A 26,367-nucleotide genomic window follows, 5' to 3' on the forward strand; every position below is an offset into this window, starting at 1 on the left:
CAGTGTGCAGTCTTCCTGCTTCTCCTTTAGGTGAGCTGCTCATGTGGATATCTTTGGCTGTTCTGATCCCGCTCCCCCTCCCCCTAGCATCTCTAATAGACAAGCCTGGGTGTTCATTTTTGACCTCTGAGTGATGTTCAGAGCAAACAGGAAGGAGGCAGGTTAGGAGAACCTTTGGGTGGGACATAATTCATCTCCCGGGCACAGTGAGCTTCATTACTTTGAACTATACCTTCAAACCCATCTACCTCTGCCTCCTGAGTGCTGGCATTAAAGGCATGCACCACGAAGCCTGGCCTCTTTCCTTTTAAAATGGCCACCATCCCCCTACACTGGTGAGGAACCCATATGAATGAACCTCCTCCCACAGGTCCTCCCTCTCAATAGTATTTCACTGAATGACAGAGGCACACACATATTCAAACTACAGCATGCAATGCTTACAAGAAACCCAGGTGTTTCTTCCTCCAAGGGACTTTCTCACCTGCCATTACCTCTAATCTTCAAATGTGTCACACTGAACATGGTAAGAAGTCATCATCACCAGCTCACCTTGGGCTTCCTATGTGCAGGCTATCCTAATTAACCAGGGAATCCAAAGTCGGGAGCTGGAGGGGACCCAGTTGCTCCTAACAACTGTTATGATTTGGACTTTACTTCCTGCTGGGCCTGGTGGAAGATGCAGTCTCTCCCGTCATCTCTGTGTGAAACTTGCCTTTACACACATTTTTGTTAGGAGATAACACAAATTTTCAGAGCTCTCTAGTCATACTGCAAGTCTCACCTTCACTACATAATTTTCCCCTTTGTGTGTGTGTGGGAAGGTAGTGTAGTTTGACAGCTAGTGTTTGTTTGAGATGGGGTTGCTCAAGCTGGCTCTAAACTCCTGCATCTGCCCCAGAGTAGCTGGAACGTAAGTACCTAGCTTCACAAAGTAAGTACCTAGCTTCTTAGCCACCAGGACAGTTCCAAGCAGTTGCAGTTGAAGTTAGAGATGCTGCTGTCCAGAATTCCTGTTTCTTTCTCTTCAGGCCCTGGGGAAGGCACATCCCGACCCTCTGTGAACCTGGACTCCCTGTAAGAGGATGAAGCACCTTATACTTTCTCTCTGTGCTCCCAGCTAGCCACTCAGCCCTTTCCTCTTCATGCAATTGGATGTGTCAGTGAGGACGTCCTTCCCTTTCTGGTGACTGAGGTTGTTTTGTTGTGTCCTGGTTCCGTAGATTGTTCTCCTAATACCTGCAAGGTCTCAGTGACAGAGCTCTGGACAAGGGCTGCTGCTTGCCTTTAAATAGTATGCATGCACTGGGCCATTACTGAGTCCAATTTGAGCCAGGTTATGGTGGCATGCACCTGTAATTCCACACTTGAGAGGTTGAGGCAGGAGGATCTCTTTAAGCTGGAGGCCAGCTTGTGCTACCTGTCTCAGAAAACAAAAGAGCCCCAAAAACAAAAAACCTCAAAACAAATAAAACCCCCCAAAAACAAAGGAAATTCTTTGGCCCTGATCCCAGAGATTGCTTCAAAGGCTACACCAGGAGTTGGCTTTTTCCTCCTGTGCTCTGTTACATGTGGCCCTGCCCACACATCACTGCAGCACAGACTGAAGAAACAGCCCTATGCAGGACAGGACAGGACAGGACAGGACAGGACAGAAACCTGCACTTTCTAGAAGCAACTCTGCTGACTGGACATTCTGAACAATACTGCTCTAAGCAATATTTAAATATGTAAACACCAGCAGGGCATATGGTGTATACATATGAGCCCAGCATGTGGGCAGCAGAGGTAGGAAGATGACAAGTTCAAGTCCAGACTGCTTCTCTATGGCAAGTCTGGGTTAGCCTGGGATACACTACAAGAACCACTCCCCCAAAACTTTACATCTAACACCTCCAATGAATACCCTTTACTCTGCTAATTTCCTAGGGTCCACAGAGTCTCCCCTATCATTTCTACAAACCATATACCGGCAAAAACATTTGCTATAGCTGTGGCTTCACATTCTTTCCTAACATGTTTAGGCAGTTGGGACAGAAACTTCTGCCTACAGTTGTCTATAGCCCAGGCTCTATGCTAAGCACTTCCTACTCATCACCTTATTTCTTTCACCAAAGCATGACTAGGAATCCATGTGGCCTGAGCCGGGCTACATGTAGTCTGGAGGACCTGCAAGAACTCAGCCCTGTCACTACTGGGTGTTTGGGTGACTGCTGGGCAGACCCGAGTGACATTCTCTGAGGAGCCAAAGCAGGCTTTTGTCCTGCAGTGACCATTCACTGCAAACACATGCACAGCTGTATTTTAACCTGTTTCCTATAACATGCTTTTATTATTTTTTGTGGCAAAACCTGTTTTACTCTTTTCCCCTATTACCTGTTAAGGTTTCATGTTATGTCTAAGAAAAAACCTCCCTACATCAGGTTTAAAAATATATTTTCTTGCTGGGTGTGGTGGCGTATGCCTTTAGTCCCAGAGGCAGAAGCAAGTGGGGATCTCTGTGATTTTTGAGGCTGGCTTAGTCTACACAGTGAGTTCCAGGACAGTCAGAGCTACATAGTGATGTGTGTGTGTGTGTGTGTGTTTCTTGAATAATATTTTGTTTTTTCCCATCAGAGCTAATTTTTGGGAAACTGAGGTAGAGTTTTAACTAACAGCTAGCTGTCTCAAAGAACTACTTATTACACACTCCATCTCCCATCCCTGCACTTGAAATCATACGCACCTTTCTGGGTGCCTGGGTCTGTCTCTCTGACCTACATGTTGACTAAACTCATGGTGGCAGAAGAATCCAAGCCTTTGAGGACTCTGTAAGACAAGTGCCCTTTGCCCACCTTGGGACCACCAGCCATACATTACCACTGCCATTCATACCCACATCCTGTACTCCTCTAAACGATGTCAGAACTGGCAGGATTCCAAGAAATCTCCACTCTTGCTGGAATTACACTGATTTTTATGGGCTGATTTGGGAAGAACCGGTGTTTACAGGAGCAGGGACAGCACTCAGGCCACTCACAGAACACCTTGCTGAGTCTTTAGTCGACACTGGTTTCTTAGGTAGCTTATGGTTTAAAAACAGTGGCAGTCATGGTTCTTCCTTGTCGCCATCTGCTGAATTGCAGGGGTTAGTGACACGGGGACCCTGCTTAGTAACAGCATGCCCCAGGCTAGTTTCTGACTCTCAAGAGAGTGTCTGTGCTGTTTGGTTCTTTGGGTGCTATAGGTTACTGATGACGGGGACCTTTAACTAGAGTGATGCTTCTTCCTAGTCTTGGCTTACTAAGTTTTCATAAGGGGTGGAGTTTCACTTTTACCAACCCTCTTTTCATCATTTATAGACAAATTCTCTACTAACTGAAGGTAAAATGAAGGCTCATCGGAGCATTCAGCCTCCTAATTTTGTCTCCATCTCCTTCATCCCACATACCAGGAAGGTAATATTTCTGCAGATGGAACAAAGATGAACCTCCTCCACCTGCCACTGGACCCAGCATGACAGTTTCCCAAGCTGCCCAAGCACAGGCGTCTTGGAAGCTCCATTTCCTTTCTAGGGAAAGGAACTTTGCCAGGAACCTTGTGATGGGGACTGGTGAGGAGAGTGGTATGTGACATAAAGCAGCAGACGGGAAGACACTTCCCACGCCTGCCATCACCAAGTGGCCAGTGTAGAATGGGTATGGGCACCTCAAGTGTTCTCTGGCCTTCATTTAGAGTCTCAGTCCTTCCTGTCACCCAGCAGTCATTAGCCAGGGCATACAGGCCCAGTGGGACTAAAAGCAGAGGCAGAGCAGAAAGCAGCAAAGCCTTAGGCCCTTGGGAGAGCTGGGGACCCATTCCGCTCCTCTATTCCACTAATAATGAGTCTCCATGCCCCTTTTCCCAGAGTCATCCTGCTCCTGTGCCTCACAGCAGGGCATGCGGGGTCTATGTCACCATAGGCCCCTAGAGCTAGCTCATAACTGCAGTTGCCTGGCACTGGGTTGTTCTCTCAGCCTCCTTGACCTCTTCTGTTTGCTTCCACTCTTCCTACATCCCATTTCGGGAAAAGGATGGGAGCCTGAGCCTGTGCCCTGCTGGGCACCTACTCACAACCCAGAGAACCTCCTCTCCCTGTCTCACTGGCATCTGCTTACCACTGACAGGTGGTTCCCAAACACAGACGCAGCAATAGACAATGGAAGGGCAGAGCCCAGTTTGTCACAGGTCTGAGAGGCAGAATGGGAGGTGATACCAGTATGGCTTGTTCAACCTGATCTTGGTATAAAGAGATGGTCTCTGTGGATAAACTTTCTCTTCAGGCCACAAGAAGCCCTAACCTAACCCAAGCGGAGGCGGAAGGTGCCAATCTCCATGGGCTCCAGGAAAATGTCAGTGCTATTGGAAGGTGAGGCCAGAGGGTACAGCAAAGTCAATGAGGTTGGCTGCAGGAATACCACATCCAGGCCACGGAAGAGGCTTCCCAGGACCAGCTGTGAAGAGAGAAGAGACAGGCTGAGCCGGCCACTGCTAACACTGGGTTAAGTTCTTTCTTACATCAAGTACTACCTTTTAGTTTTGTGTTAAGACAGGGTCTCACACAGTAATCAAGGCTGCCCTCAAACACACACCAATCCTGCTTCAGTCTCCTGAGTGCTGGGGTTATATTGTGAGCTGCCACACCTAGTGCTCTGTCAGATCCTTACATGTAAAGCAGCGCTCAGATGGTGACACACGACTGTCTTGGGAGGCAGAGTCAGGTGGCTCAGGAGTTCAACTCAGCTTTGGCTCATAGCAAGGTTGTATCCAACCTACATAAGCCCTTGTCTCAAAAATAAAAATAAGATAAACAGATATAAAAAAAAATAAGAAGGAAATGATCTTAAAGAAGCTACAGTCTTCTCAGAAGCAACAGGCCTCTGATAGGGCTTTGGTGCAATCTACTCAAGTCTGGGGTCTGTCCAGGCACCTCGGTGCAGGAACTGTTACACCACGCTGTGTTTGAGAACAAGGGCTGTGTCTAGGTTCACTTGAGTCACCAGAGCAAGCCACTGCCAGCAGACACCATGACTAATGCTTCGAAAGGGGCAGCAGCTTTTCATATCTCGTTTCCCACTTTGCTCAGTACAGGCCCTTCCTCTGGTTTTCTAGTTTCGTGCCTTATCTGAAACTGCTCTTGCCCAACTCAATACAAAAACACTCAGCCTCCCCCTCTGTCCCTGGGTAGCCCTGAGGTCCCACCTTCTCCTCTCATCCTACTGCCAAGCCCCAGTCTAGCCTCCCTCTAAGCTCTCAGCTCTGCTACTGCAGAAAGCCCAGCGTCACCGTCCTGGCAAGGGGCCCTGCTTCCCACACCTGGGCTCTGCTCACCTTGCCTTGGCTTGTGGTACAATTGAAGCCCAAGTTCTTGGCCTCAAGGCCACAGTCAAAACCCTTGCGGTGCAAGATGAGTGCGGTATCAGCTGAAGGCGAGGTGTCCTGGAAGACAGTCAGGAGCAAGGGCAATGGAGGGTTGGCAGCACTTCCGCCCAGAGGGCAAGGCCAAACAGAAGGAAGAGGTGGGGGGAGGCCAGAACCTGACGGTGAGGCTTAGCACCCACTGGAACACTTACCTCAGCCGGGATCGTGCGCAGATTGAGCAGGTGGAAGTCACAGGGCAGCGAGGAAGCCAGAGGGTGGAAAGAGCGCAGAGTAGAGCTGGTGACCTGCTTTTTGGCCACAGGCAAGGCGAGCGGAGGTGTATTGAGGTACATGGAGGTCAGGTGGCTGAGGAGGGATGGGTAGCTGGTAGAACGCTCATCTTGGACCTGCAAGATGGAACCACACTGTGGGTGAGGGAGAGCAGAGCCAGGCTAACGGGTGAAGAGGGGACAAGCCAGATCAGAACAGCGTTCCTGGTTCAACTGGACTCTGGCTGCCTGGTTCCAGGCCCCAGACCTCCAACCCTTCATGAGTGGCTACTTACCATGGCACGCAACTTCGAGAGGGTCGTGGTACTAAGAATGTACTCTCATTAATGCTGTCACCCCACACAGCGAGATGTAGGAATGGACAACAGACAGACATGTTTCACTATGGACAGTCTTTGGGTAGTGACAGTGTTTTAACTAAGATGCCACATCCACAGTGCCAGCCTGACACTCACGTCTACCTGAGCTGGTAAGACCACTCAGGTGGCTCCTAGGATACCACATTCACAGGCTTGCATGGGACTGTTCTCCATAGCCACTCCATTTCTGTATGCTGATCCTGAGTCGGCACCACCCTCTGAGTGCCCCATACAGTCTCCCTTCACCCTTCAAGCCCAGGCAGTCCTCTTCCATTTTGCTTCTGCAATGTTTTCAACAGACTGTCACTCAACTTCATTTTCCTACCCATGGCTTAGTTCACGTCACTAAGGCTTCCTGTTTCAACATCTTGAAACTGTCATCTCTACCTTGTCTTCCCATAGTCACTCTGCCGCTTGCAGTCCTGAGAGCCGAGGGCAAACCCTGATGGCACCCCTCCCTACTCAAGACCTTCCATGGTCTCCAGACTCTGGCCAGGCACTCGAGATCTCTGCAGTCTGCTTTGCCCCTTCCTCCCACCATGCTTTCGCCCAGCACTGGCTCATGGAGTTTTCTAGAATAACAGAAACACCATCTGCCATGCCTTCTGAGATAGCTGCTGACCACCTGGAACCAATGGGGACTTAAATGTAATTTTTAAAAAACTGATTATTATTAGTGTGTGGGGGGGATGCCTGCATATATGTCTGTACACTTCATATATGCAGGAGATCAGAAGAACACACTATGTCCCTTGAACTGGAATTATAGATGGCTCTAAGCTGCCTTCCCCATGAGTGTTGAGGACCAAACCTAGGTCCTCTGGCAGAGCAGTCAGTGCTCTTAACCACTGAGCCATCTCTTCAGCTCCCTATAATTTTTTATTGTTCTGAGACAAGATCTTATGATATAGTATCAGCTGCCTTAACCAGGCTTCACCCTCATAGAGATCCACCTACCTCTATCTCCTGAATGCCACCACACCTGGCCCAAAGAATGTCATTAATGTGAATGACAACCTCAACTTATTTCAACTTAATTCATTTGAGTAGCTACATATTAATAAAAAAAAGCTAAGCATAGTGATATACTCCTATAATTCTAACCCTTGGGAAATAGAGGCAGGAGGATGAAGGCTAGCCTGGGCTACATGAGACCCTGTCTCAAAAATACAAGTAAACAGGCACAGGTAACTGAGCATAGTGGCATATGTCTATAGTCTTAGCTACTTGGGAGGCTGAGACTAGAGGCTCACCTGAACTCAGGAGTTCAAAGCCAGCCTAGGCAACAGTGAAACCAAAACCAAAAGTTAACCAAAGATAACCCTGAGGTTATCCTCACTAGATCAAGAGGGCAGCCTAAGCTACATAAGACCCTGTCTCATACACCCACACACAAACACACACACACACACACCACCACCACCAACAACAACAACAACAACACAAACCTAAAACAAAAAAAACTTAACTGGAGACTTAGCTTAGTGACAGGACATTTGCCTACCATGTGCAAAGCCTTCAAGCCAAGTATCAAAAAATGGCAAGCACATGTGGATGGTGGCTGCCATGTTGGTCAGCACTGCTCTATCCTAAAGTCACAACTAGTCTCCCTTTCACCTGTCGTCGCTGCCTTCTACTTTATGCATGGTTCCCACTCATTAAAGCTGAGCCTGGTGACCGCTGTTTCAGGAAGCCATCTTTCACCTCTTCAGCCCACGTTGCCTTGGCGCCACAGGCCCAAGGAGACCCCATTTCTACCCTAACCCTTACACTCAGAGCAGCTCCCCAACCCTGCTCACTAGTAGGGCACATTGGCCCATATCCTTTAGTTCCCATAGCACAGCAAGGGCTCAGCATCTACATAAGGAATAAGTGACTAAGCCACACCTGCAGGGTGCTAGGCAGCAGACTCCAACTAACCTAGGCTACCAAGGCCCTCCCTGACCCTTACCTTTGGGCTCCTGATTGTGTTGCTGGAAAAAATCAAGTCCCTAAACATGGCTGCCAGTTTGGAGAAAAAACCAGGCTGGTGAGGTAAAGAAAGCCAAGAGATGAGCAGGGTTGTGTCAAGGTTAGGAAATGCTCAGGCTGGAGGACAGAAGATAAGGGTAGCAAAGACAAAGGCAGAAGACAACATGACAGGGGCAAGGTGACAGGGTGTGGCTGGGGAAGAGACTGCCAAGCTACATGAGATGGGTCAGCAAATGCCATATAGCCTCCTGGCTCAATGCAGGAAATAAGCTGTACTGTCTGCCCTCTGCCCTCCTCCAGCTACATTTGGGAACGCACAGGACCACCCACAGGGCTGAACCTACATTAGCTCACCAGACAATGGGCCCAGATTTTACCTCACGGCTCATGGTTCGCCGTTCTAACAGGAGTCGGAAGCGGTTGCAGGTGATCTTGTTGTCTTTGAGCCCTTGGCCCAGACCCCGGTTGTCATCCTGCATTAGCCGTCGGTCCAAGATCACCTCCAGCTGGCCTAGGGAAGTTAACAGTGAGCTCCAGCTTGCCAAGCCCATGTCTAAGCAAACACAGGCCTTGACAGCAGACACTCCATCTCAGGCACTCAGGGGAAAGACCAGTGACACAGACAGGCTGAGTCACTCAGAGGAGAGAATGACAGATGGACTCTAGTACCAGGAGAGCAGTGTAGATGTCTGGCCTTACTTCTCTAGGTGAAGACACAGGAGGCCTAGAAAGGGGAGTGCTGACCATGGTAGGTTCACCAGCAGAAAACCTCTTGGGGACAGGCCACACAGAACACAGGAAACAGCAGCTGGAAGTCTGAGAGAAGCCTGTCTGCCATACTGCTGCAGAGTCCCTCATCTGAGGAGGGCTTTCTCAGGCTGGGCAGGCTCATGACTGACACATGCTCTCTTGTTTCTGCTCTACCTGGCATCAGCTAGAAGGCCCAGCAGTCCAGACTGGAGTGGGTGGCCTTGTCTGTCAGAAGCAGGCTGTGGTGAGGCTCAGCAAAGCCTCCAGTAAGAGACAGAAGGCGACCACCTCTGTTCCTATTTGGACTATGCTTGGGTAGGGTCCCACTGCAAAGTTGACAGATGGGTATGAGGAAAGGGAGGCTTTCACCACAGTGACCCACGACAACTTTCCCCACAGAAGGCTCAGTTCCCTTTCATCTCCATACTCCTTACTCTCATTTCCGTAGTCTCTTTGGCTTTGTACTCTAAGCAGACACAGGAATCTATCCCCAATCCTAAAATAGGTTCTGTGCTTAGAACATAATCATTCCTTAATGCCCTATGTCCCAGAGGGGAAGACAGCTGACTGAGCAAGGACAATGGGCTGCATTCAGGAGTTTTGAGACAGACAGACCCCCAAAAAATCCTGGAAGAGGACAGGAGAGCCACACTCCTCCCATACAGGAAGCAGGCACAACACTCACCACCATTGTGGCATAGCCTTAATCCTGCACTCAGTGCAGCCCTCACAATCTCTATACCCCACAGACAGAAAGACCTCTAGGGCCTGAGAGTCCATAAATCACTGCTCACCTTGTCCCAAGGCTATGGAGATCATGTGGGGGTGGTGGAGGGGGGGGAGCTTTCACAACTGTCTCACTCTCTCCAGTTCTGAGGAGGGAACCTCACACTTTGCTCATACTCTGTGAGTGTTCCATCACAAAGCTAAGTCTACAGACGACAAAGTCTTACTAAGTTGCCCAGACCGAGCTTGGATTTAGGATCCTCCTACCTCAGCCTCCAAGGAGCTGGGGTCACATGTCTATGCTGCTAGGCTTAGAGACATTCATTTGATTAGTAAGAGTGTCAGCCTTTCTTTTACTGACTTTTAGGAGGAGATATGTATATTTCCCCTTTCCTAAATATTACACTGTAACCACCTTCCCTGTAGTGGTCCTGCCTTTAATCTCAGCACTCAGGAGGCAGAGGCAGAGGCAGGCACATCTCTATGAGTTTGAGGCCAATCTGGTCTAAAGAGCAAGTTTCAGAACAGCCGAGGCTACAGAGAAACCCTATCTCAAAATTAAAAATAAATAAATAAAAATGAAAAAAGCTGCACCCCTCAGCTGAGAATAACCCTTCAATACCCACTGCTCCCCCCCCCCAAAGGATAGGATGCTTCAGTGTGACTGACAGGAGCTGTGGATGGCTCGCCCCTTCTCAAACTTTGGGGTGATGGGGTCTTAGAGAGAGGAGAAGGAAGCCCTTCCCCCAGTCGACAAAATGGACTGGCTGAAACAAAGGGTAGGCTGATTCCCTACTCACCATCACTGAGGCTGGAGACACCCAGAGCCTGTGCAGTGTGCAGCGTGAGGCGCCTCTGTGCATCTTGGATGTAGGCCATGACTGGCATGGGGTAAAAGTTAGCCTGCAGGGGCAACTTCTTTAGATACCGCCGGGGCTGTACCTGTCGGGAGGAGTTCAAGGCCAGCTAGGAATGGTGTCTGATTTGTGTTCTGAAAGCTTCTCAGTGTGAAAGCATTCCTGGTTATTATTTTGTTTTGTTTTTGTTGTTTTTGTTTGTGTTTGATACAGGGTTTCCCTGTGTAGCCCAGGCTGACCTGGAACTTGGAGATCTACCTGCCTCTGCCTCCTAAGTGCTGAGATCAAAGGTGTGCACCATCACTGCCCAGCTATTCTTGTGTGTGTGTGTTTATGTGTATAATGTGTGTGCACAGGTATATATGCCACAGCACACATGTGGACGTCAGTGGAGAACTCTTTGGAATTGGTCCTCGCCTTCAACCTTTATCAGGGTTCCAGAATTGAACTCGGGTTGCCAGGCCTGGCCAAGAGCCTTTACCCACTGAGCCATCTCACTGGCCCCATACCTGCCACCAGTCCTTGGCACCCTCCCCACAGCACCTATATTGGGAGGCCAAAAGCATTCCGAGTTCTGATTCAGAGCCCAAGAATCACCTGAAAGCCATTGAGGTCTGTGAAGAAGGTGCCCTTGCTGTCAATGTCCGTGTGGATGCGTAGGGCCAGCTCTTTGTTCACGTAGTCTCTGATGTCTACCAGGAATGCCATGTCCAGAGACAACCCCTCTACCCCTGGACACAGGGGCAGCCAGAGGGGGGTGACTGTGAGAGACTATGCCAGGGAAGCTTCTCCCCGCCCTCCTCCTGGGAGCTCCCAGGGCACGTTGATTGGATTTTTCCTCAAGAGGTCAAGCATCCCATGTCAAATGGCACATCTGCTTGTCAATAGAGATGGACTGTGGGACTCACAGCTCCCTGTGACCGCCCCCTCCTGCAGGGCTCACCTGGCAGGTTGTAAAGTCGAACCACTTGGTGAAAGTGTTCATAATACGCAACCACCTCTGAGAAGAATGGGCCTTCGGTGACACGCAGCACAGGGGGCTTCTTGGGGTCGTAGGGCTGGAAAAAGAGCAAGTGGCCACTGAACCCACAGCACAGAGTCCAAAGTAACAGTACCAACCCAGAGGGGGCAACAGAAGTCCTTGTTCCAGTGCTCCGGCCTGACCACCTGTGCTGACCAGGCCCAGAACCGTGGTTGAGGCCACAGCCCACCAACCTCCACAAGGCGACGAAGACAAGAACAGGAGGGCAGGACACAGTAGGCAGGGCTCACAGAAGGGATGCCACATCCCGGGATCTCCCCACCCACAAGGCCCACCAGGTTCTGTGGGGCATCTCAGGTACCTGAGCCTCGCCATCGGGCAGGAAGAGGTAGGCACCACTCTTATCTTTGGATGTCCGGGTACCATAGATGAAGAGCTTCATGTCCATCTTCTCTTCGTGCTCCTCATCCACCCTTCGGATGCTCTGTCAAAAAACACAGCCCTGACCCCTGGCCCCACACCAGCATGTCAGGTCTCCCCCTGGGAGGGCATGGACTGACTTCCCCCACGGAGCCAAGCCCAGTGCTGCAGTTGGTCCTCCATAAGGTCTGTGTGTTAAGGGCTTGTCCCCAGACTGCTGCTACTAGGTGAGGTTGGGGACAGTGGGACTCTATCACTTCCCTTCCTCCCTTCTACTTTTTTTCTTTCTCACTCCCTCCCTTCCTCCCGTCCTCCCTTCCTTTCTTCTTTCCTTCCTTCTTCCCTTTGACAGGGTTTCTCTGTCTTAGAGCTCAATCTGTAGACCAGGCTGGCCTTGAACTCACAGAGATGTGCCTGCCTCTGCCTCCCGAGGGCTGAGATTAAAGGCGTGGGCCACCACTGCCCGGCTACTTTCTTTAAACTTTTTTGAGACAAGGATCTCATGTAGTTCAGGTTGCCCTCAAACTTGCTATGCAGTCAAAGATGACCTTGACCTTCTGCTCCTCTTGCTTCTACCCACTTCACTGCTGAAATTACAGGTCTGCACCACAGCACCCAACCTCTGCATGCTGGTCGTGAAGTAATTTACTTCACTAAGATGTGTTCCCTGCCATGACATGCTGCCTAACTACAGGCCCAAAAGCAATGGGTCTGCCTAACTATAGGATCAAAGCTCACAAACTGTGAGCAGAAATAAACCTCTTCTTTACAAGTTGCAGACACAGTAGCAGATCATTAACACACTCAGCATTGCCATGCTGTTAGCTTGAGAGCTGCTAATGCTCCCATCCAAGTCTCTGTGAGTCAGGCGATAGGAGGCACATGGGGCCAGGAACAGCAGTACACAAGCTCCCTGATGCCCATGCCCTCCCTCCTCTGGTCCCTCCCCACCACCCCTGGCCTGGCCCTTTACCTTGAGGAGCCCAGTAAGGCCGGAGAACCAGACCTGCATGTAGTGATTGCTGATGGTAAAGTCACTGGTGCTGGAGTCCATGACATGGAGAGGGAATGCTGCTTGCCTTCTGACCGACAGCTTCTCACCATTCAGGTAGAGCCTTACGGAGGACGGCAGTGTGTAGGGCCCATCGAGATCTGACTGCAGCTGCAGCACACTCAGGCCCAGGGCTGGCAGGCGGATGGGCACGGACACCTGTGGGCCCCGGGGCAGAAAGAAGCATAGAACGTCAGTCCACACAAGCAGCTTCTCTCTTCCCCCTTGACCTCCGCATTCAGTTTTCTGAAGCCGGTGTGAAACCTTACATCTCTATTTGAAAAATCCTGTCTGTTCTAGGATATTGGTTCTGAGTTGCAGTATCATTCTGCAACTCAGCTGAGAACCTAAGGTCTTTCGCAGGCTTCACAAACTCTCTGAGCGACCTTAGGCAAGTCCCTTAACCTCTCTGGACCTCTGTTTCTGGTGAAACGAGGATTGAATCACTAGGTACACTTGGAAGACTTTAATGAAAGCCAGGAGTGATGGTACATCATTGTATCTAACAGTCAGGACAGCAAGTTTGACCCCAACCTGAACTACACAGGTTTTTTTTTTTTTTTTTAATTTTGAATGAATTGGATATTTAAGCACTTATAGCAGTGCCTGCCATGAAGTATATCTGAAATACATAGTAAGTCAACACAATGAATCATCATTAGAAGCTTGTGTCCAGGAATTAGAGACCAGGCTGGGCAATGTACAAGGCCGCATCACAATGAAGTGAACGAGAAATACTTGTTGAGCAGCTGAGGGCACTGTTGTTGCCATCTGCAGTATAATTATCACCACAGGGTCCTCACCATCCTTTTAAAGATACTCAAATCCCAAGAGTGACTATCCTTCAGGCAATGCCTCTCTCCAAGCCACCTGCCTCCATCCTGGGGGGAGAGCAGAGCACAGCGGAGGAGTGGGAAGCAGGTAACCACGGGGAGTGAGGCCCCAGGAGAGGTACCGACAAGCAGGGAGGGCTGAGCCCACCTCACCTGGTAGACATCAGGGAGCACGTTAGTGGCCGAGCCCCAGTGTACACTGATCTGCACAGACAGGGGCTGACCCTCCTCTGAAAGGACTCGCACCCTTGGGGAGTTCACCAGCAGTGACACCACACTGAGCCGCTCCTGTTCCAGCGGGTTAAAGAGCACCACAAACCTGTGGGTGGAAGGTTGACTGACCCAGGAGCTTGCTGCAGGGGCAGGACAGAAGCAGCAGGGAGAACAAGGGCCTCCTGTACTGCGGGGAGCTGCAGGGAGCCTCTGGGAACCCAGCCAGGCCTGGCTCACCTGGGTGAGGAATCCAGCTGGATCACTGTGCGCTCTGGCAGGGCATCGTGACTTAAATGACTCTCATCCTGCGATGACGTGAGCAGGAACAAAGAATGATGAGTGGGCTCAGCCTCCTCCCCACCCTAACCTGTCCAGGCCACCAACTACCTGGAGCTTGGAATTTGTACCCCAAAACAAGGAAGGAAGGAACAGTACCCACCAATAGCAGCTCTTGAGGCAGGACCACCCACACCACAAGATCTCTCAATCAGATGTAGGAGGGGCTCACCATTTGGAGGAAGGGTGTCCCGGGGTCAAATTCGTAGGTCTTCTTGTTGCCCAGCACCAGATAGTGAGCAGCATTGATGATGACCTGCTTCAGGCTAACCAAGGACCGCAGCAGCCTGTGGTGGGTGTGAGAGAAAGCTGAGAGAAGATGGTCATGGGGAGGCTGTCTGCCATGCCAGCAGGACCAGCCCTCAGTAGCCCAGCCACCAATCACCCACATATCCTGTCTTTGAAATTGTGAGGGGAGTGGGGTGGCTCCTACCTGACCCCATAGTCTACTACCACCGCCTCCTTTGCAGTTCCGGTGATGGCATCATGGTGCTGGAAGAGCCCCAGTGTGCGCCGAGCTTCCATCAGAAGAGCAAAATCAGACAGCGGGTACTGGCCAGACAGTCCAGAGCGTCGGGCATGAGCCATAGCCAAGCTGTATAGAACCTCTGCCCCACTACCCAGAGGGAAAATGTCAGAGTCTTCCTGTGATGTTCAACCTACCCACACACTGAAAGCATCCTCCCTTGATAGCCCACCCCTCCTACACCTCAAAGGTTAACTCAGCAAGGGGAGGTGGGCAGTTCTCACCGCAGGTGGGCTTCTAGGACTCGGTCCAAGCTCTTATAGAAAGGCCGGGAAGTATAATAGCCTGTCCAGTAGTGGTCCTCCCGGTCAGCATAGGAGAAAAAATCCCCGCTCAGCACAGGAAACCCTGAAGGCCGGGCACCAGGCTCCACTCCTGTCCTCTTATAGAGAGCATCAAAATACTCAGAGAGGGTCCCAAACTGGGCCTGTAGGGACCCAAAACAAGCTTCCATCAATTACAGAGCCTCCTGGGATCTCTGGCCACCATTCCACAATGCTGCAGGTGTGGGCAGGGGTGAGGACTTTGTCTAGTGAAGGGCAGCAACTCTGTATGTCCTGCTCTTCTGGGGAACTTGGGAATGAATTCTGACCCACACAGGAATCTTGCCTAGGATTGGGAATGACCTGGAGCCCTCCCTCGGCAGCAGGGCTGGTACAGAAGGGCCAGGCTGCAGCATTGTAGCTGCAGGTCCATCTGCACATGCCCCTCACCTGCACATGGAGCTCTGGCTTGCTGTTGAGGAAGTCAAAGAGCCGCTGGTAGTTGAAGAACTGGGCATCCCACTCCTGAGGCTTGTCATATCGGAAGTCATCGCCCAGTGGCACAAGGAGGACATTGCTCCGGAAAAGCCGGGACTTCTTCCGGTACTGGTCCAGGAGCAGGGCTGCCCTGTAACAGAAGCCCAACATGAAGTCCCAGTGAGAGGGGCCGGGGATGTGGCTCAGTGGAAAAATATTTGTCACACAAGTGTGAGGACTGCAATTTGGGACCCCCACAAACATGTAAATGCCAGTGGACACAGAGGCCTGACTGTAATCGAAGGGCTCAGAGCAAGCTGCATAGCTAGACTAGCCCATACTAGAGATGAGCTCTGGGTTCAGCTGAGAAACTTTTTCAATGAATAAGGTAGAGAGAAAGCAAAGATTTCTGATGTCAACCTTGGGTCTCCATATACACTCACAGATCTGGATATGCATCCACAAATGTGGGCCCACACTCTTGCACACTATGCCTGGTGGTACTTGCTTTTAACTTCAGCACTGGGAGGCAGAAGGCAGGCAGATCATATATGAGGTCAGCCTAATCTATACAGTGAGTTCCAGGCCAGCCAGGACTACATAATGAGATCCTGTCTTAACAAAAGAAAAAGAAAAAAAAAATCCCATGAAAAGCTAGGCACAGTGGCACATCCTTGTAATCCCGGTACTTGGGAAGCTGAGGCAAGAAGGTTCCAAGTCTGAAGCCAGACAGGTCTACACAGAGAATTCCTGATGGATGTGATAGCACATGCCTGTAATCCCAGCACTTTTGGGGTATCAGTAGTTCAAGCCCATCCTCACCTACACAGTAAGTTCAAGGACAGCCTCAGCTATATGAGACTCTGTCTAAAACCCCTGATACACACAAAGGTGCCTTGCTTCAACTATATGAGAACATTTATTTTTTTTAATCCATATTATCTATCCAGTACAGTCTTACAACATATCATTAGAGGCCTTTTCCTGCCAGGTATAGTATCATGTGCCTGTAATCCTAAACCTAAACCTGGAGGCTGAGGTAGGAGGACTGTTGCAAGTTTGAGGTCAGCCTGAGCTACAGAGTGAGTACTGGGCAAGCCAGAGCTACATGACAAGACTGTCTCCAAAACAGAAAAATAAAGAAAGAAAAGTAGCTTTTTCAGTGCTTGCTTGGATTGCAAGCACAAACTGCTACTGCTGCTATTAACCACATTCTCAACATTTTAGCTAAAGTAACATTTAGATCAACCTTAACCAACACTTTTGTAGGGGTCTAATTTTAGCCACAATGACAACTTTAAGGTCCTTTAGAAGGGACAGGTCTTTTTTCTCAGAGACTAGAGCTCTCTGACAAGACTGGGTGGGTCTAAACAGGATTTGGGCCTAGTGAACAGATGATTCACCTGTCTGACCTGGAGCTGACCCAGAGAACCTGGGTCAAATGAGGGATAGCAACTGAAAGTTTGCAAGAAATGATTGCAATGTAAAAACTGTTTAGGGCAAGTTCCAGGCACAGTGGTGAAAGCCTTTAGTACCAGCACTTGGGAAGCAAAGGTAGGCACATCTCTGCAGGTTTGAGGGCAGCCTGGTCTACATACTGAGTCACAAGACAGCCAGAACTACATAGTGAGATTCTATCTCAGGAGAAGGAGAAGGATGAGGAGAAGGAGGAGAAGGAGGAGGAGAAGAACTGTTTAGGGCTAGAGATGTAGCTCAGTTGGTAGAGTGCTTGCCCAGCTTCACACACCCCTGATTTGGGCATAAACCAGGTGTGGTGAGTCATGCTTGTAACCCAGCACTCAGGAAAAGGAGGCATGTTTGAGGCCAGCCAGCCAGCCTGAAATATGAGATCCTGTCTCAAAAAGAAAAGAAGGGGGTGGAGGCAGGGAATGCCTCCCAGTCTATTAGGGCATCAGAAGACATTGTCACCGAGGAAAGCAAAAGCATTCTGAGAAAGAAGCTAAGTGCCCTTCCCATTCCCCAGGGAGGCAGATATGTGACCAAAACTCTCCATCAGACTCTACCCTTCTTTCCGGGTATGGCAAGCATCATGCAGTCCTATATGGCTCAGCCAAGACCAGAAGCCAGGTTTCAGCCTAATCCTCTGAAGAGGAAATGTCAACACCAGCTGGATGTGGTAGCAAAGACCAGTTACCCCATTCTCAGGAGACAAAGGCAGGAGGATTGAGTACTGCTGGGGGACACAGCTCAAAATCCCACACCCCACACCTTGTCCAAGCAGGGCTGACAGCAGATACCTGTCTGCCACGTTGGCCTCTGTAATAGCCCGGGGTGGCACCTTCCAAGGGCAATTGATGCGCCCACCCGGCAGACGTTTGAAATCAAACTGGCAGCAGATCTTAGGATCAGGGCCACAGGTGTGTGGAACATCGTAGCTGTAGAAGGGCATCATGTGGCAAAAGATGTCTGTGCTGGAGTCTGTATCTGCAGAAGAGAAGGACATCCCATAGGGTCAGCCACTGGCAGGCAGGGTTAGCAGCCAGACACAGACATCACAAGTGTGTAGATTCATGTTGTCCATAGCAACCCTGAGACACTCAGGCTCTAGTTTAACTCAAGACTGTAGAGCATGCGCAGGCTGGGACTAGGACATGGGGCTCCCAAATCCACAGCTCCTGCAGGATATGTGCCCACAGAAGCCAGTAGGGGTCAACACAACCCTCCTAGCTGGAGAGAAGAGCTGTTCCAGGCAGTCTGCCCTTAGGGCCCACAGGGGCAGGTTTCTAATAACCCTTCTCTTCCCCAGTGAAGACTCCACAGCTACAACACCCATGCCCCTACTTGGCCTTACCCCACATCTGCCTCCACATGAACTCCAGGCTGTGAGTGGCAGCAAAGTGCTTCTTAATGGCATAATGCACCCTCTGAATCAGCATGCTGGTCAGGTTGGCACGGCGCAGCAGGTAAGGCATGGTGGAGCTGTACCCAAAGGGGTCCACTGCCCAGCCAGAACGAGGAGTTGCACCTGGGCAGAGCACAGATTTCAAAGGCCCTGAATACCTCAGGGACTGGTCTCTGGATTCTTAGTGCCCCGGAGGCCAGCTCCTGCCTTGCCCATCAGACAGGCTGCATGAGCCTAGAAAGGAACAACTCCCCACCAACCCCTGTACCTCACAGCATCTTGCCACAACATTCAGGCCCAGGTCTGGGGCAGAGTCTGGCTTCCATTCGTGGACTTACCCAGGTTTCTCTCCAGCCACTGGTGTCCTTCGATGAGTTGGTCAACCAAGGCAAAGTAATGGGAGTTGGCCTCATCTGGCATCACCCACCCGCCTGTTGCAATCTCCAGCTGCCCATTTCCCACCAGCCTAAGGAAGAAGGCACACTCAGGATGTGGCAGGAACCCTTTGCTTGGTTCTGGCAGCCAGAGGATGACAGGGACTGCCTGCATTGGCCTTCTCCAGCCACAGAATACTCACAAGCTTGGTACTCACAGAATGAGACAAGACCAACCCACCCAGCTAGGGCTCAGATAACCACTGTCCCATGCCTTTCCAACTACCACTGACCTTCGAACTGCTGCCTTTTTTTGGGCACTGATGTTGTCCCACCACTTGGCAAAGAAGGAGACTTCTGCCCAGAGAAAGCGTCGTCGGGGGTCTTCCTGCAGCTTGGACACCATGCTGTTAAGTATGTGTTGGGTTTGTTCCAAGTAGTACTTGTCAAAAGTCTTGATCCAGCCTGAGGGAGGCAACACAAGTTCCCCTGAATATGCCACATACTTCAGCTGCATCCCTTTTTATGGTTGACATAAGAAAGCCTTCCCCCCACCCTCACGCCCGGGCTTGCTGGGCCTTCACCTGGATCATTGTGAGAGTGGGGTACCACAAACACCTGCAGGTCTTCAGCGTCCCAGTCATTCGGGCTGTAGGAGATGTCAAAACCTTGCCTCCACGCGCCACCATCCACATTGTCAAACGGCAAGTCCTCAAACACAGTTAACATCTGCCAAGGAGGAGATGTGGCTCAGTGTCCACGGGCAACAACAGGAAGTCCCTGCCAGCACCAGCTCTTACCTGGAGTTCTGGCTCCTGACCCCTGCCCCCCAAAGCAAACTGGCAGTCTTGGGGGGAGACAGCGAAGAAGCTGGGCCGGGGCTCTGGGAGCACAGCCCAGGAGCCGTTGGCTGTATGGTAGGGCAGGAGGGCTGGCGGGCCCTCTGCATTGGCTGTCAGCTCCAGCACAGAGTCCTTGATGTGGCTAATGATCTCATGGTTTTCTTCCAACAGCTGTTCCAGCTGCTCGATCCGGTTCTGCAGCACAGAAATTTGGCTCTGCCAAAAATAAGAACAGAAAGTGATCACTCACAGCTCCCTGTCACAGGAAGAATTCCTGCTTGGGGTCACTACCTGATGCCTGACTGGTCTTGATTTCACTCTCCTTAGGCCAGGTCAGACCATGGGCCTACGGGGATGAAGGCCACACATCACTCTTGCAGACCCCTATCCGCTTGGCTTGGAAGCAGCATCACCCTCCAGCTCATGGAGGGCAAACATTTCATTTTGCCTGTGCTCAATGACTGTACTTCCTGCCTCAAGTAAGCATGGTGCTGAGGATTGCATTCAACTTAATGGAAAAGAAATACTGAAGTCAATTAACAGTGTCTGCCAAGAACTCAACTCAGAGTGGCTATACACATGGCCACTTTTCTTCTTCCACCACTGTTGCTTTCCACTCCCTGTCGTGGCTAGGAGCACAGCCCAGTGGTGGGGCAATGTGTTTAGCAAACACCAGCCCTTGGGCATCTACCTCCAAAAAGAAGGCAGATCTGCCTAGGAGTGTTCCTGGGCTATGGATACATAACTCAGCTGTAGATCATGTATCCTGCCTGCATGCACAAGGCTTTGGACTAATCCCTAAGACCATGGGGCAGGAACGTGTTCTTATCCTATACTGACTGACACGGCTCTCCTGCTGGGGAGATGCCCAAGCCCAGGTGTGACTTGCATCTGAAGGAGAGAACAAGGTGTGGCTGACTCACCCTGGGGAAGTTCCCACCGTTCTGGTGTCTGGCAGGGTCGTGCTGCACCCGGTCGAGCATCAGGTAGAGTGAGAAGACTGCTACACAGAAGATGGCAGCCCCGCACACTGTCACCTGCTTTTTCAACTTCATACTGCCCCACACAAACCTGGCAGGAGAGACACCATCTGTGGTTCTGGCATGCAAAACCCTTCTGTTGGTCTTCCTATCGAATGGCCTCTGAATGCCCAAGGAGCACCTACTTGTGCCTGACTGGTGAAAAGAAAGGGAGCTTCCAACAACCAAATAATCTTGGTTGAGATTCCCAGCATGCAAGCAGCACCTGTATCTGGGGGCTGGTCCTGTAGGACAGAAGTTCTGCCTCCCCTCAACCGGAGCTATAAAAAATCGGGATACAGGGTGTATGTGGGGTGTATGTGTGGCAGGTGAGACGGCTCAGTAGGTAAGGGCACTTGCAGCCAAGCCTGACAACCAAGATTATCCATTTCACTCACATGATGCAAATAGAAAAACCAACTACCACACACTGTCCTCTCATTGCTACACGTTTTCTGTGGCGTACATGCACACAAATAAATAGATGTAACACATTAAAAACAAAAACAAAAGCAGGGATAACAAAGCCCCAGCTCTGACCCACACTTCATCACAAAAACCACTGATTGCAAACAGCTTGCTCAGGATTCTAACCGCAAAGAATGCCTGTCCAGACTCCCTATCCATGTGTTTCCTCCCTTCAGATGAATAAAAAACCAAGGCTTCTATTTTGTTTGACTTAGAGGCTGGAGAGAAAGGCAAGCCTCTCTTTTCTACTCCTGGGTCAGACTACTACTCATCACAAACAGTGCCTGGCCCAGACCCTGTCTCAGCAAGAATACAGAATGGATTTTTTAAAGAAGAAACGCTCACGACTCGAACAACCCTGTAGTAGTAGTCTAGTATTCTCCGGGTCAGTACTGATTCCTGCAGTGCAAAACTTCCAGCCCTGGCTTCCAGAGCGCTTTCAGGGACTCCTGAGAAGCCAGCAGCAAGTCCCCAGGGTAGCGGAGACCAGGAACAGCTTCTCAGTAACAGACAACTCGAGAGGACCCACAGTGCCCGCTGTCACCGCCCGCGGGTCCCCACTTGCCTGTCGGCGGAGCGAGGACGCTAGCTGATGAATGCGCGTGGGCGGGACCACGTCCTGGAGTCTGCTCTTCGGGGGCCCTGGTGCTGAAGAGCTCTGTCACCTCAGCCTGCGTCCTACTTAGCGCAAACTGATTCCGCTCAGGAGCCTCCGGGCAATATTTTTAGCCCCTGGAGATTGGGTCTCGGCCAAAGAGGGCGGAGCTGGGAAGCAGGAGCTGGGTCACCGTTGGGGCAGGCACCTGCCACGGGGTCTCCCAGCCCAGCCCCCTCCGGCCCTCCGAGCTCAGTGGGCACCCGGGGGCCGCAACGCCCGCGGCCTGCAGGCAGGAGTCATCGCCCGCACCCCGGCTGGCCCGTTACCGTACGCCTCCGCGCCGCTCGGGACCCTGCCGGCCGAGCCGCCACCGCTTGCATCCCCGGGGACCGCAGCCCGCGCGCGGGCCGTAGCGCAGGCTAAGACCGAGGCCTGCCCACCCACCGCCCCTGCTCGGCCCCGCAGCCGCGCTCCCGCGGGGGCCAGGACCGCCGCGCGCTCCTGCGCTCGCTCCGCGCTCCCGCCTCCAGCGGCCGCGGGGTCGAGCAGCGCGTCGGGCGGGAGGAGGGGCGCGGGGGACCGCGCACAACGTCCCCTGGCTCCGGGCCCCGCCGCCGCCTCGCACCCCCCACCGGCTTCCGCAGCGCCCCCTAGCACCAGGCTCGGTCGCCTCCCAGCGTCTCGGCCGGTTCCCGCGGTGCCTCCTGCTGGGTCGGCACAGGGGTCCGCTATGGCTGCCGTGCGTCTCTGCGCAGCCGTTGAAAGGGCAGGGCGCGCGCTGCGAAACCCCAGCAGAGCCGCGCGACTTTTTTCCTTGATCTTCCGAGAGTTAGAATGAGGCAGAAGCAGAAAGGGCCCGTGCGTGTGGTGCGTTGTGGCCTCCTAGCCTGGCTCCGTAGTGATGTTTCTTATGCAAAGGGATGCTGCCTCCTTCTGGGTACTGTGCGTTCCCGGTGGCTCCGGGTTTCCTGCCACTGAGAGCGGAAGAGATACCGCTCTGTTAAAGGTTACTCCTTTTTTGGGCGTCCAAGTTTTGGATTTGCAGCGTAAGGCATCATACTGCAGTGAATATCTCTACCAATTCCACATTTTTCTTCTTTTTAAGATTAATGTTTGGCCAGGCGTTGGTGACGAACGCCTTTAATCCCAGCACTCGCGAGGCAAAGGCAGGCGGATGTATGTGAGTTCGAAGCCAGCCTGGTCTACAGAGCTAGTTCCAGGATAGGCTCCAAAGCAATACAGAAAACCCTGTCTCGAAAAAAACAAAACAAAAAGATTAATGATCGGCCTGACAAAGGAGCTTACGCCGAGTCCCAGCACCTGGAAGACAGAGACAGGCAGATCTCTGAGTTCAAGGTCAGCCTGATGTAATATAGTGAGTCCCGGAACAACCATAGCGACATAGACCAAAAAAAAAAAAAAAAAAAAAAAAAAAAAGAAAGAAAGAAAGGAAGGAAGGAAGAAAAGGAAAGGGGGAGGGAGGGAAAGACATTCATCTGTCGCGGTGGCACACACCTATTCCAGCACTCAGCTGAGACAGGAGGATTGCCATACGTTGGAAGCTATCTTTGGCTACACGTAGAGACCCTGTTTCAAAAGAAAGAAAGATCACTAAAATTACTGCCTGGAACTGGGCTGATGATGCCCCACTGGAAACCCCCCCCCCCAGCACGTGGGGAGTAGAGGCAAGAGGATCCCAGCAAATGGACACCAGCCTAGGCTACATAACAAAACAAATATAAGTTTATTTTCCTATGTAGACTATCCCTGACCCCAGGTCCACATCAGGAAGTTCTCTCCCCATATTTGACTGTATCAGGAGGTGGGGCTTTGGTGAGATAAAGATTAGCTCATGAAAGCAGAGCCCTTAGAAAACAGATTATTGCTCCCTTGTAAAATCACCCAGAATCTGGCACCTCGGCAGTCAAGAAGCAGAGACAGGCACCTTGGGGAGTTCCTGGACAACCAGGGCTGCATAGTGAGACCCTGTCTCGGTAAAATAAAAGCGCCACCCAGAGGCCAGTGAGCTGAGTCAGTGGGTAAAGATGCTTGCCACCAAGCCTAAAGATGACCTGAGTTTGGTCTCCAGAATCCACATAGTGGAAGGAAAGAATTGTCTTCTGATCTCCCACACTTGTGCTATAGTGAGCACACATGTGTGCATGCGCACACACAAACACACGGCACACGGGGATGTGTGTGTGTTAAAGCACCCCAGGAGGAAGGATGCTTTGTCCCTTCTACCATGTAAGGACACAGCTAGAAGGAGCCATCTATATACCAGAAAGTACTCCCCCATGCACACAAATGCACATCCTAATCTACTCTCACACTCTCCAGGAATGTAAGAAGTCAATTGTTATTTACAAACTACCTAGTTTATGGAATTTTGTTACAGCAGCTCAAGCAGACTGAGACATTATCTTTGCACAGATTTGCAGCAGTGAGTTTTCTTGGGCAAAAGATAAGCCCTGATATAATGGATGATAATTGGCTTTTCCTCCAGCTCCTGGAAAAGACTGTATATGCTCACTTGTCAAAAGCAGCAGTTAAGTATTGCTGAAACAATGTTTTAGTTGTTTAACTAGATATAAAATACAATCTCATTGTTTGGCTTCAGTATTTTTGTATCATCTTCAGGGCCATTTTTCTAAGGGTGTGTACCAGTCTGAATGCCTGATGCTAAGATGTAGATCTTCACCAGTACATAATCCTCTGTAGCTGTTTGTGTTTGCCCTGTGTTCAGAGAGATTTATTTCCTAAATCTTCTACTGAATTTTTCATTTTGGTGAGAAACTTTGTTTTCAAAGGCTCTAGTTTTGTCTCTTAGTGGTTCTTCTTTTAATTCAGGTATAATTTATACATCTTTTTTGCTTGTTTTATTTTTCCATAGGGGATTTCTCTGTGTAGCCCTGGCTATCCTATCCTGGCTAGCCTCAAATGCATAGAGATCCACATGCCTCTACCTCCCGAGTGCTGGGATTAAAGGAATGTGCCATGGCTGCCCGGCTAATTTACAGATCTTGAGTGTACATATTGATGAGCTTTGATGAACATCTGCAGAAATACAAATTGGTAGAATAGATCAGTGGTAGAGTGCTTGCCTAGCATGCATGAAGCCCAAGTCCATCCTGGAACTACACAAACCAGGCACAAACCTGTAATCACAGCACTTGAGAGTCAGGGGAGGGAAGATCAGAAGATCAAATTCACCCTTAACTGTATGGAGAGTTAAGAGGCCAGTCTGGAATACATGAGACCCTGCTCAAATACACATCCCATAGATCAGAGTAGAATAATCCTGCCTCCCAACGGTTCCTTTCTCTCAAGTGGCCAAGCAACCCCTACCCCCTAAGCAGACTGGAATGACTAAATGGGACAGGAGGCTTGCTACTGCAGCTCTTGCCACACATATGTCAACTTTCTGACTTAGCGAGCCAGTTAAGAGATAGCAATTGGGGACTGGAGAGATGGCTCAGTGGTTAAGAGACTGACTGTTCTTACAGAGGTCCTGAGTTCAATCCCCAGCAACCACACAGTGGTTCACAACCATCTGTAGCAGGATCTGATGTCCTCTTTGCCATAAAGGTATACATGCAAATAGAGCACTAATATACATAAAATAAGTAAATCTTAAAAAGAAAAAGCAAACAGACAGCAAGCCCAAGTAGATCCAGAGAATGGGTTGCTTACAGCCAACATATTGAGATCAGTTTTGTGGCAACCCCTGGAGACCCAAGTTCCACAGAACAAGGAAGAAGAACCCGGTAACAGGATGGATGGTTTCTCTTCAACTGAGACAGGACACTAAGCCAGTTTTGTAGCTGCAGTGGGCCTTGAGGAAGAAGAAACACTGTACTCCACTGAAACAAGAAATAGTGATGTAAAATAGCAATGGGGTGTAGTGTCCTACAAAGTGGGGCTCTTTCTCCAGTCTGCTGTCCTCCTCTGGCCTAGGGGAGAATCACAGTACATTCTGCCAAGACGTGGATTAGACTGTGGTCCAGCCTCACCCATGCAATAACGCCAAGTGCTCTTCTGTCACAACTGTCTCCCACAGCGCCATCCCTCTACCACCCCGACCTTCTGTGGATCCAGCTAAGAATTATTTTCAGAGCAGCATTTAGGAGGACTGTCTACAGGGTGTTGTACTTTTATGTTTTGTTTTGAGACCAGGTCTTTCTACATAGCCCTGTTTCTGTTCATAGAGAGAGAAGGGACAGGTTAGGTCTGGGAAATGTAGTTCTGGGGCCTGGGGGAGTGCTGCTGGAGCTTCTGAATGGGCTAAGTAATGGGAGTGAGAAGGGTTCATGTGAGGAGCCAAGGGGACAGGCAAGGAGGGAAAAAGGAGATCCCAGAACACAAGAAGCCAGCTATTCCTAGAAATGATAAAATCTCCTCTTTAGTAGAGGGAACTGTGAGAGATCAGATTAGTTGTTTTCTATCCAAAGTAATAGCTTTGTGAGTTGGGGGTAATGGTTAGTCCCAAATAAGTGACCTGAGGAGTGGACAGTTGGACCTTAGATGATGAGATTCTATAGCCCCAGATGGACAAGAAATGTAGAAGAGCAGACATGTCAGTTTGGCTAATTTTTAGGGATAGACTATATTGAAAGGTCCCAGCTTTAGGAAGGTTGAGAACCACTGCTCTAGAGTAACCTTATGAAGTAGATACACACTTTCCAATGTCAACTATCAGATAGTTTACTAGAGGTGTTTTGTTTGGGGTTTTGTGGTTTTGCTGGGCTTAGCTCTCTATGTAGCTGAAGA

The 26,367-nt window shown here is 50.5% G+C and overlaps 1 protein-coding gene across 1 annotated transcript; it reads right to left on the reverse strand.

Annotated features, from left to right (window-relative positions):
- Window positions 1–2,939: 2,939 nt before the first annotated feature.
- On the reverse strand, window positions 2,940–20,594 carry Man2a2 (mannosidase alpha class 2A member 2). Its single transcript, XM_051206532.1, has 22 exons — window positions 20,436–20,594; window positions 19,471–19,728; window positions 19,255–19,399; window positions 18,964–19,135; window positions 18,635–18,762; window positions 18,246–18,419; window positions 17,692–17,878; window positions 15,407–15,584; window positions 14,918–15,120; window positions 14,601–14,783; window positions 14,340–14,454; window positions 14,069–14,136; window positions 13,772–13,937; window positions 12,708–12,944; window positions 11,676–11,798; window positions 11,276–11,390; window positions 10,930–11,063; window positions 10,276–10,417; window positions 8,377–8,510; window positions 5,592–5,786; window positions 5,350–5,457; window positions 2,940–4,472 (listed from the first exon to the last, which is right to left on the reverse strand). Exons 1-22 carry the CDS (start codon window positions 20,565–20,567, stop codon window positions 4,320–4,322), a joined length of 3,450 nt encoding a protein of 1,149 aa, XP_051062489.1. The 5' UTR covers window positions 20,568–20,594; the 3' UTR covers window positions 2,940–4,319.
- Between the last annotated feature and the right edge of the window lie 5,773 nt (window positions 20,595–26,367).

This window comes from Phodopus roborovskii, unplaced genomic scaffold, assembly GCF_943737965.1.
Source record: "Phodopus roborovskii unplaced genomic scaffold, PHOROB, whole genome shotgun sequence".
NCBI lineage: Eukaryota > Metazoa > Chordata > Mammalia > Rodentia > Cricetidae > Phodopus > Phodopus roborovskii.

Excerpts from the sequence above, each read along its gene's own strand:
- Man2a2 (XM_051206532.1), bottom strand. The coding sequence starts at position 20,567 with ATGAAGTTGAAAAAGCAGGTGACAGTGTGCGGGGCTGCCATCTTCTGT. Across the intron at positions 15,585-17,691 it reads GAGGCCAACGTGGCAGACAG|GGCAGCCCTGCTCCTGGACC; the intron begins GTATCTGCTGTC and ends CTTCTGTTACAG. Across the intron at positions 12,945-13,771 it reads TGCTCCCTGATGTCTACCAG|GTGTCCGTGCCCATCCGCCT; the intron begins GTGAGGTGGGCT and ends CGGGGCCCACAG.